The sequence below is a fragment of the Coregonus lavaretus genome (assembly GCF_964263955.1).
Source record: "Coregonus lavaretus genome assembly, chromosome: 35".
Classification (NCBI taxonomy): domain Eukaryota; kingdom Metazoa; phylum Chordata; class Actinopteri; order Salmoniformes; family Salmonidae; genus Coregonus; species Coregonus lavaretus.
Genome location: NC_140022.1, coordinates 440,563 through 451,938, shown reverse-complemented (window position 1 = coordinate 451,938; position 11,376 = coordinate 440,563). Strand labels below are relative to the sequence as shown.

Here is an 11,376-nt window from a genome sequence, read left to right as displayed (position 1 = left end):
GAAAACAAAGGGCTAAAAAGTTAAAAATAGAAACTAGCTAACGCAATCACTTCAAACTGAAGCTGGTAAGACTGCAAATTAGCCGCATTTCATGTCATTTGACCTGTTTTTCTATTGACATTTATTTGTATATATCCATAAAAATTATTTCGACTGGCTGAGAAAAGATATCCGTTCATTCTATTGGATAGGTTGCCAGAGACGCGATCCAGTCGAAGTATTTTTATTCTGTATCTATGGATGCAACCAAGTCGTTCATTCTGGCTCTTATCCCTTGCTTGCTAGCTAGCCAACTACGGCTAACAGTCACGTCAAACCGTACAGCTAGAAAAACATCAAAGTAGCTGCATTTAATTTCTTTTGACTTGTTTTTCTATTGACATTTCTTTGTATATATCCATAAAATGATTTTGACTGGATGAGAAAAGATGTCCTTCTCTCTTATTAAATGACGTAGAATTGCATAAAATTAGTTTATAACAGGCTATTCTTTCCTCAGACCGCAAATAAGATTCATGCAGTGCTCATATTATAATGGATATATTTTCACCCCTACCCTTGTCCATGATGTTCTGTGAATACACAACCTCCTGGCTACTTTGTCATGTAATGCTTACAAAACGAAGAACAGTTTCTAAAACTGCATACCAAGGGCTCTGGTCTGGAAGAAAGGAAGAGAGACAGATTCTTCAAAGCAACTTATTTTATTGTAAGATTTGCAAATCTGGAGCGGTTAACAATCACTCAAAATGTACATAGTTAAGAGCCCAATGAACTGGAGTTGGTTCTCAGCTTTTATAGAAAGTACAACCCCTACTTTGGGTGGTGTGAGAACCAGACAGAACAATAGCCGTGAGGAAGCACTGGTTGTTGACCCAAATGTACAGTTAAAGGATTATGGAACCGAGAGGCTGCGGTTGGCCTGTGGTGAGGTATTTAGAAATGTCACGCCATTTCTCAGTGCTCATTGTCTCAACACTGTTTCTCAAAAGGAACCGAAACCATCTGTCCTGCTCATCTCTCACAGCTTAGTTCAGTCTACTGCTAAATAACAGGATATAGAACAGCAGCATATGGCTGTAAGTCCAGAACCATGAGTCAGTCACGTAGACAACGGGAAGTGTTCTGGCAGAGGGAGCAAGTCTCATTAGTACATTGTGACTTCACTTAAATGCATAGATACACTGGATAAACATTATACCAGCAATATTTCCACTATACCAGTCAACCATCAGACTCCATTATTTCAACAAAAGAAACCTCAGAGGGTATTCAACGCTAAGGGCAAACCCTAGGTCATATCAATATCTTCGCAGTAGAAGCTAACAAAATACAACAAAACTGACCAGGTGCACACTGATCAGTAAAGTAAAGAGAGGTTAACATTCTATAACGTTCCCTTTTCTCACAGTGAGAAACAATAGGATTACAATAGTGTTCTACGCTTTCTTTATTTGATCCAATTCACTGTTGACACTTTTACAATAATTAAGTGATGGAGTGACTTTAATCTTAGCTGGTCTGAGAGAACTGATGAAGCTTCTCTCCTTCTGTTAACAAAAAAGGAGGATACTTTAAAAACAGGGGTCCATTGTCAATCAACCGAAAACTTAAGGTTTTAATCTGCAAAAGGCTTCACTCGTGTATATCTGTTGGTGTGCTTTTAAGTTGCTCTGTCGAGAGAATCTCGCCCCACAGTCAGAGCAGGATTAAGGCTTCTCTCCTGTGTGCATTCTCTGATGAACTGTCAAAGCACTTGATGTTGTGAAACTCTTCCCACATTCAGAGCAGGAGTAAGGCTTCTCTCCTGTGTGTATACGTTGGTGTCTTTGTAAGTGTCCCAGTCGAGAGTAACTCCCCCCACATTCAGAGCAGGAGTAAGGCTTCTCTCCTGTGTGCACTCTCTGGTGAACTGTCAGAGCACTTGATGTTGTGAATCTCTTCCAACATTCAGAGCAGGAGTAAGGCTTCTCTCCTGTGTGTATACGTTGGTGTTTCTTTAAGCTGCTGTGTTGAGAGAAACTCTTCCCGCAGTCATCGCAGGAGTAAGGCTTCTCTCCTGTGTGTATACGTTTGTGTTCCTTTAAGGTGCTGTGTTGAGAGAAACTCTTCCCACAGTCTGAGCAGAAGTAAAGCCCCTCTCCGGTATGTGTTCTCTGATGAACATTTAGCGCAGCTGATGTTGTGAAGTATTTACCACAGTCAGAGCAAGAGTAAGGCTTCTCTCCTGTGTGTATATGTTGATGTGATTTTAAGCTGCTCTGTAGAGAGAAACTCTTCCCACATTCAGAGCAGCAGTAAGGCTTCTCTCGTGTATGTATACGCTGGTGACATTTTAACGTATCAAATTGGGTGAAACAATTCCCACAGTCCGAGCAGGAGTAAGGCTTTTCTCCTGTATGTAAACGTTGGTGTATTTGTAAGTTGCTCCGTTGCGAGAAACTCTTCCCACAGTCAGAGCAGGAGTAAGGCTTTTCTCCTGTATGTATACGTTCATGTGCTTTTAAGGTATCAAATAGGGAGAAACTCTTCCCACAGTCAGAGCAGAAGTAAGGCTTTTCTCCCGTATGTATACGATGGTGTCTTTGTAAGTTTCCCAGTCGAGAGAAACTTTCCCCACAGTCAGAGCAGGAAAAAGGCTTCTCTCCTGTGTGTGTTCTCTGGTGAATTGTTAGCTCAGATGATGCTGTGAAGCATTTTCCACAGTCAGAGCAGGAGTAAGGCTTCTCTCCTGTGTGTATACGTTGGTGTGATTTTAAGTTGCTCCGTTGAGAGAATCTCCCCCCACAGTCAGAGCAGGAGTAAGGCTTCTCTCCTGTGTGCACTCTCTGATGAACTGTCAGAGATTGTGATGTTGTGAATCTCTTCCCACAGTCAGTACAGGAATACAGATTCTCTCCTGTGTGTATTTTTAGGTGTATTTTTAGCTTTGATAGAGTTGGGAAAATCTCCTCACAATGTGGGCAGTGGTGAGACCTCTTAGCTCTGTGATCTTCCTGCTGTTGTTCTCTGGATGTAGAGAATGTCTCAACATGGTCTCCTGTGTGAACACCAACAGAAAAAGTAAGTTGTGATAAACAGTGATTGTACAAAATATTATGAACACCTGCTCCTTCCATGACGTAGACTGACCAGGTCACTTGTTAAATCCACTTCAAATCAGTGTAGTTGTATGGGAGGAGACAGATTAAAGAATGATTTTTAAGCCTTGAGATAATTGAGACATGGAGTGTGTATGTGTGCCACTCAGAGGGTGAATGGGCAAGACAAAAGATTGAAGTGCATTTGAATGGGGTATGGTAGTAGGTGCCAGCGCACGGGTTTGTGTGAAGAACTGCAATGCTGCTGGGGTTTTCACGCTGAACAGTTTCCCTTGTGTATCAAGACTGTTTCACCACCCAAAGGACATCCAAACAACTTGACAACTGTGAGTCAACATTGTCCAGCCTCCCTGTTGAACACTTAAAACACCTTGTAGAGTCCATTAGGGCTGTCCCCTACTCTTGGTGTCGTCTGTTCTTTACACCAATCGATTGGTCGACATTTTTAAATGTGTAATTCTCCATATATAGACACGTGTTTTAATCAAATCAACCATATGCACTGAGCTTGTCTGATGGTTTAAGCGCACTGTTTCATTCAATCATTAAGACAGAAATGACTAGAGGGAACCCGACCGCAATTGATGCGATTGTGCTCAGACGTAAAAAAAAAAAAAAAAGACTAGCACCTGCTGTCTCTCTCTCCTCCCTGCTGCAGCGACCACCACAGAACATCAGTGTTTATCACGCGGTCCATGTTGCTGAAGCTGCAACATAATTACAGCCATTTCTGACTGAAAAGTTCTGTTACCGAAATCCCTCATTTGTTTAGGAAAAACATTCCCTATTCCTTCAACTTTTTCTCTCTTTGTGTCACATGTATGCATCGCATGTTCACCAATAGGGCCTGACCTATAGCATATCATAAGCACATCAATAAATTGGTTATAACAAACTCAGAACAGCGTAACGGATGCGGGGGGGGGGGTTGATGTTTTGTAATAATAATAATAATAATAATATGCCATTTAGCAGACGCTTTTATCCAAAGCGACTTAGTCATGTGTGCATACATTTTTACGTATGGGTGGTCCCGGGGATCGAACCCACTACCCTGGCGTTACAAGCGCCATGCTCTACCAATTGAGCTACAGAGGACCACACACTCTTTGTACATGCCAAATGTATTTTTAAGACGCCCTTTTTACATCAGCAGTTGTCACAGTGCTTTACAGAAACCCAGCCTAAAACCCCAAAGAGCAATCAATGCAGATTGTTACGTGTGACATGTTTTTATTTCTCCCAATCTTCCTTTGTAGTGTGTGTGTATGGTTCAGAGTGGTTGTTCTGTTGGTGTGTTCTGGTTATTTCAGGTGTGCTGAGTTGTGGCTGACGATGGTGGGCGTGGTTTCGGTCTGGAGTCCTGGCAGCTGTGGTTGAATGACTGATTGACTAGAGTATATAAACTGTTTGTCGTGTGTGTTTGTTTGAGGATTTGGTTATTGGTTGTTTTGATTTATCTTTGTGTTCCAGCCTGTCCTCCTGCTGTATTCCACCCTACCTGGGTCCTGGAGAAGGGAAAGGTAGTTCTGCCCATGGGTGTACATTCACACGTACATAATCCACTGTTTTATACACTAGGTTAGCCGGGCGGGTGTCACCCCTGTATTTGTGGTAACAGGTAGGAGAGCTGGTTAAGGCTTAGAGTGTGATAGGAAGGATTAGGTGTGTAGAGGGACCTTTTGTTTATTTTCATTACTTGGACCCCGTTCCCAAACATTCCCTTCTCTTACCTTCCCTGGTTTGTTTGATTGGTCTTTGTTTATTACTGTTTCTTTATGGGTGTTGTATGTTATGTTGTCCAGTACCTTACTAAATGTCCCCAGAGAGCTAACATTGAGTTCTGGTTGTTGTGTCTGGTTATTTTAGTTAGTTACACCCCACATTTCTTCCCCACCCATCTAGTTTACATTGTGTGCGCAGGCACGGGCATTTACGTCTCCTCCTCAGACCAACTACGCCCGAGGGGAGAACGTAACACAGATGTAGAAGCACAGTGGCTAGGAAAACCTCTCTAGAAGGCAGGAACCTCGGAAGAAACCTAGAGAGAAACTAGACTCAGAGGGGTGGCCAGTCCTCTTCTGGCTGTACCGGGTGACATATGAATTTATACAAGTAGGCTGTACAACACAAAAGGGGAAGAAAACTATTCTGAAAGTGGATACGAGTCTAAAGCTAAACAGGGGCGAAAATGACGAGCCATATCATCCTCCACTCACTATCACAAGGGTTAGTCACTAGTAGGGTTGGGAAGTATACAGATTTCTATACCATGCCTCTGCCACCCCGGGATATATGGTATTACCGGTAGTGTACATAAGGGGCGCATTTTCTTCTTCAGCACATTTTACTTACCAGAATGCTAACAAAATGCTAACAAGTATTAAGGAATTCTCATAGCGGATGCTAGGTTGAGTAAGTTGATCACCTCACTTAAATTGCGCTGAAGGAGTGACTCACCTCACGAAGCACCCATTTTGGTCGTTGTGCTTAATTGTAAACAAACACACGTGGCTCAAAACGCTGTTTTGGGAAACTACAGTTTCTGACCTCAACTATACAGGTAACTCAAAAACGCTCCTCACAGTGCTGCACAAAACTAATATTATCCAGCAAGGCTCTTGATCCAGGAAGGGATTCTCTGTTGTTAGCAAGGCTCTTGATCCAGGAGGAGATTCTCTGCTGAGAGCAGGGCTCTTGATCCAGGAAGGGATTCTCTGCTGATAGCAAGGCTCTTGATCTAGGAGGAGATTCTCTGCTGAGGGCAGGGCTCTTGATCCAGGAGAGGATTCTCTGCTGATAGCAAGGCTCTTGATCCAGGAGAGGATTCTCTGTTGTTACCAATCGAATGCTTGATTTTGGAAGAAGCTAACCACTTAGCTAGATAGCTAACTAACTACTAAATTAGCAAACCAAATGCACAACTGCAGAGCATTTAGCACATTGTAGACAGTTAACTTAATAGTTTTAAGATATCTAGCTGGCAAACATTTAGTTGTGAATTCCATACTTTAAATTAGGTCACCTGGCGCATGCTGCACAACAGTGAGTGACTCACAAGGCTCCGGTCTCTCCTAGTTGTGTGCTTGTAAACATCACCATGTGACTGGGGACTACCGTAAACTACATAATGTGACAGATGAAATTAAGAACAATGTTCTTTATCTCCTAACATATTGCAAATTCACATTAAGTCATTTAGCAGACGCTCTTATCCAGAGCGACTTACAGTAGTGAGTGCATACATTTCAAAATATTTTTCATACTGGTCCCCCGTGGGAATCGAACCCACAACCCTGGCGCCATGCTCTCCCAACCGAGCTACACCAGACCGACATCTACCTTCTCATTGAAACAGTTCATCGTGAAACAGTTCTACTGCAACTTTTCATTCACAGTGGGAAGTTGGAATGAATAACACAAACTTAGTTAGATAGAACCTGCTCTTACCATGAGAAACAGATTTCCCAATCTTCTCCTCCTCTTCTTCATCTTTAATGTTGACATTCAGCTCCAGTGTTTGACTGCAGTCTTCCAGCTTCACTGATGCCATCTCTGGATCCTGTGGTGGAAACTGGGAACCACTGTCACAATCAGGAACCAGTGACTGTAGGTTTGGACTCAGTGTGGAAGGAGAGAGGCAGGCTGGGTTTGTCCTCACTGTTGATGTTACCGGCCTCAGACTTAATCTGAGTCGGCCTGTAGTAATAAAGAGAAACGGACACAAAAAGTTAGTCTTGACAGTTCTGGTAATTTATTTATTCCCTAAAAATATAATTTTTATTGTTCAATTATCTCATTTCAATAGATTAGGCAGCTAAACATTGACAACAAAACATTAATTCACATTAGACACAAAGTACACACTATAAATTAGGCTACACAACGTAAGTGTACTTAACCTATAGTACATTTCCCAAATGCACATAAATGACTCAAAAACCATTTAGTACAAGGTTGCAGTTTGTTTTAGGCATTATGTGCTATTTTCTACCCCACGGCATGGGTCCCAGATCATCAAAAAGTTTTACAGCTGCACAATCGAGAGCATCCTGACCGGTTGCATCACCGCCTGGTATAGCAACTGCTCGGCATCCGACCTTAAGGCGCTACAGAGGGTAGTGCGTATGGCCCAGTACATCACTGGGGCCAAGATTCCTGCCATCCAGGACCTATACACCAGGCGGTGTCAGAGGAAGGCCCAAAAAATGGTCATAGACTCCAGTCACCCAAGTCATAGACTGTTCTCTCTGCTACCACACAGCATGTGGTACCGGAGCGCCAAGTCTAGATCCAAAAGGCTCCTTAACAGCTTCTACCCCCAAGCCATAAGACTGCTGAACAATTAATCAAATGGCCACCCAGACTATTTGCATTGACCCCCCACTTTGTTTTTACACTGCTGCTACTCGCTGTTTATCATCAATGCATAGTCACGTTACCCCTACCTACATGTACCATTTACCTCGACTAACCCCCGCACATTGACTCGGTACCGGTACCCCCTTTTATATAGCCTCCTTAGTTGTTTTATTGTTACTTTTTTTGTTATTACTTTATTTAGTCAATATTTTCTTAACTCTTATTGTTCTTAAACCTGCATTATTGGTTAAGGGCTTATATGTAAGCATTTCACCGTAAGGTCTGCTGTTACACCTGTTGTATTCGGCATATGTGACAAATCAAATTTGATTTTCCCGAATAACCTTGACTTCACTGTATTATTTCACTCAAAAACCAATTGATTTCCCGTTCACACCAGTAACAATTATAGATAACGCTGGAAACAACTGAATGTCTCTGCATATTACTACACATGTAGAAAACGGATCATCATTACGTTCAGCTTCAAAACGGTAGTGCAACCGTGAAATCGTCGCTCTGATGATGTCCGTTGACGCAGACCGAGTAGTCGCCGCCATTTTAACAGCTGGTGAATTTTACACAAAACTAATAACGACATCTAAAACAAACTCAGAAATGTCAAATACATCGATTCTTTATGAAATTACCTTGACGAAATGATGTACATCCACTCAGGCAAACCCAAAGTCTATAGCTAGCTAACGTTATGTGACTTGTAAAATATACATTTTTAATCACGTTCTTCACTCACTCGGTTAGACACAAAAATAGCACATAAAACCTTTAACAAACGTGCTAATACCTTGAAGTATTTGTTACCTAACATGTTATGATATGTTCTTTCGATATTAGAAAGTTTAAACGCGCAATTACATACCTGTAGTAACATTTTTGAAACGGACACAAAAGTTGTCGTATCGACTGCACAATTCTGGCGCTTCCTCTATTCCGATGAATAATGCGCACATTTCCTGTTCCGCCACAGAGTTTCTAAACCCAGAGACGCAACAACGCGAGTTTTTATTATTATTATTCATTCGTCTTCATTCTACATTCTTCTTATTCATTCATTCTTCTGTGGGTTTTATGGCGGACTATAACCCCAAAAGGTGTATTGCCACCACCAACTGGATGGGTAAAAAAAAGAGGTAAAAATAGTTTCCCTATCACATATGGATGTTAATTTAATCCACCCAAATAAAAATAGTAAATTGCCTAAAACAAAACTACCACTTCTTCCTTCTTTCAAATCTCCATCTCTAATTTATCAGGCTCTAGGGCCTGAATGGGTGGTACGGTTTGTGACAATATTCCATGTAACTCATCTGCCGAGAAATCTCAGGAACCGCTCCGCCGCATCCACAATAATATCTATTTTTCCTGGACCTTCTCTCAACCTTGGCAGTGCAATTAATCACAATAGCTATAAAGTCCACAAAGTCTACCTCCTTAACCTTTAAAATATCAGGGTCCTGCCGGTGAAAGGCAACCCCTAAAGCTTGCAGTGAAGGCCTATCCACCACCATGGACTGGTCAGGAGCACCATTCAAACCCTGGAATATTTTTAATCTCTACAACATCTACTTCCCACGAGATGCCAGATATTACCCCCTTGTGGGGGTACCCTGTTCCGAAGAGACACACACCACACGTCAAACTTATCAAATCGGGTTCCTTTTGATCCGCAGAAGTACAAAACATCTAAACAAGCCCGCCTCTAGTAATCCTCACAGCCTTCACTTTACCCAGCACTCTCTCCACCAGTTTGGATTCCTCAAGCTGCTTCTCATTTACAAACCGTATTCTTACAAGATACGAAGGGACATTCTCAGCACTGTACACTACTTTGCTCCGATTTCCATTCGTTTGGACAATATTCCAATTCTCCTTGATTTTATTAGATTAGATTCACAATCCACTTTAGCGTCCGCTTCCGCCATCTTTGCCTCCCAAACGGTTGAGTGACTGATCCCGCGGTCCCTATGGTGACCGATTACGTTCTACAAGTAGAACAGGCCGTTAAGTGAGAGTAGTGGCCACGCGAGACTTCCGAGAACGCTTGGGAAGCAGACCAAGCCGGGGTTTGGGGTTTGAGAAGTCAATGAGAGAAGTGAATAATTCTGATGCTTTTTCAGCGGCTAATGGGGATCCTAATAAATACCAAAAAGATTTCGTGGGCACACACTTGATACATGGCCATTCTTTTATCAATTTTGTCACTGCAACGGCTTATTCACAATAACTCTCAATGCGTATCTTACATATTCTTTTTTTTATTTTTTATTATATATTCTATCTTCACATGAGTAAACCGATACTGTTCTTCAAACATCAGTAAAACTGATTGACTTTCCTCCTCCGTTCCATCTACTACACGGTTTAGTGCTCCAACCACTCCAGGAATCTTCCCCTTAAGACGATGAACCTCAATGTCCAAAACAAAACCAATACTGGTCCCTCTGACTCTACCTTTCCTAATGCCTCCTTTACCATCTTCCTGACCTCAAATGGGTCTCTCAAAAATATATCATTGTTGACGAATCGCACTCCAAAAGAAACCGATGTTCGTGTACAACTTTGTTCCATTTTTCGTTGTCACCGTCTTCCATTCATTTTTACCCATTTCAGTTGAGCCATCAGAATCGAACAGCACTTCTGCTTCCACCATATTTCCCTACAAACAATCACACACCCCGCTACGGACTAACCCCTGCATGTAGAATCCTGCATTGAAGAAATCCAACAACTACAGGTTAATGGTGGATTTCACCATGGTTCTGCCATGGCATATAGTCATTAGTATATTAACAACATTACGTTGTTGTCATAAACATCAAAATGATCCAAACCACAAGCTAGAACTACCACATTTTTATTTCACTGGTAGAATCGGGGACTTTCTACTTCCGATGTGTTCATCTGCTCATAGTGAACCACCAAGTCTGGCATTCATAGGGGCATGGCGGGAGTTGAACAGTTATAGTCAAGTCGAGAGAGAGGGAGGGAGTTTTTGAGGCACGAATCTTGAACGTCATGGAGTGTTTTTTTGCGTGGGCATATCCTTGTCCTTTCATTAGTTTCTTCTTTATTTTGGCGGTCAACATGGCAGGTGATTCAGGTGGTAGTGGTATTAAAATGTATATTGATTGTGATAATGATGAGAATTCCAGTGAGGATCAACCTTTTACACCGGTTGTAAATAGGAAAAATATAAATAAAAGGGTAATGAGAGTGATGGAGGAATGAATACAGTGGTGCTGAAAGTAGACCTGCTAGAAAACTTGGGAATGTTCAGGAAAAGGAGAATGTAGAAGAGCACTACAAAGTTATGGTTGATTTCCCAAACAACCATCAAACAAACACTGTCTTCCTATTCAGTTGACAAAAGCAATTCAGAGAGAGACAGGGGTGACTAAATACGACAACGTTTTGGGATTTGGCAAAGTATTGATTTTTTTGCAAATAGTAAAAGGCAGCAGGAGAAAATTCTGAAGTTAGAATCATTTAATGAGGGTCGGGTGAAATATCATATCCCCGGTGCTGAGGCCAAACTGAGGGGGATATATGCTGGGATACCATTGTCAGTAACCATGGAAGAAGTTTTGACTTCCTTGAAAGGTGGGAAAGTAATTGAAGTAAAAAGGATGTTGAGCAAACAGTGGCAGTTGAGTGGACAGCGCCACGGTACTTTTACATTTTGAAGGGAAATTGCCAACCACAGTACAGCTAGGAATGCTAAGTTATTATGTTAGAGAACATGTGCCACCTCTGCGTTAAGTGCTAACGGATGGGGCAGTTTGCTAATGTGTGCAAAAATAAAATTATGAGTACGGAAAATGTGGACCTGATACTAAAGTTAAATGTTGCAACTGTGATGGTGAGCAAAGTGCAGCATACGGGGATGTGAACT

The 11,376-nt window shown here is 41.9% G+C and overlaps 1 protein-coding gene across 1 annotated transcript; it reads right to left on the bottom strand.

The window, feature by feature from the left end:
* Window positions 1-685: 685 nt before the first annotated feature.
* LOC311109787 (uncharacterized protein) lies at window positions 686-8,424 on the bottom strand. The gene is made up of 3 exons (XM_084152785.1): window positions 8,344-8,424; window positions 6,552-6,800; window positions 686-3,040 (listed from the first exon to the last, which is right to left on the bottom strand). Exons 2-3 carry the CDS (start codon window positions 6,652-6,654, stop codon window positions 1,710-1,712), a joined length of 1,434 nt encoding a protein of 477 aa, XP_084008911.1. The 5' UTR covers window positions 6,655-6,800; window positions 8,344-8,424; the 3' UTR covers window positions 686-1,709.
* Between the last annotated feature and the right edge of the window lie 2,952 nt (window positions 8,425-11,376).

Coding starts and splice junctions, on each gene's coding strand:
- LOC311109787 (XM_084152785.1), bottom strand. CDS start 6,654: ATGGCATCAGTGAAGCTGGAAGACTGCAGTCAAACACTGGAGCTGAAT. Junction 3,041..6,551: donor TGGGAAATCTGTTTCTCATG/GTAAGAGCAGGT, acceptor GTGTTCACACAG/GAGACCATGTTGAGACATTC.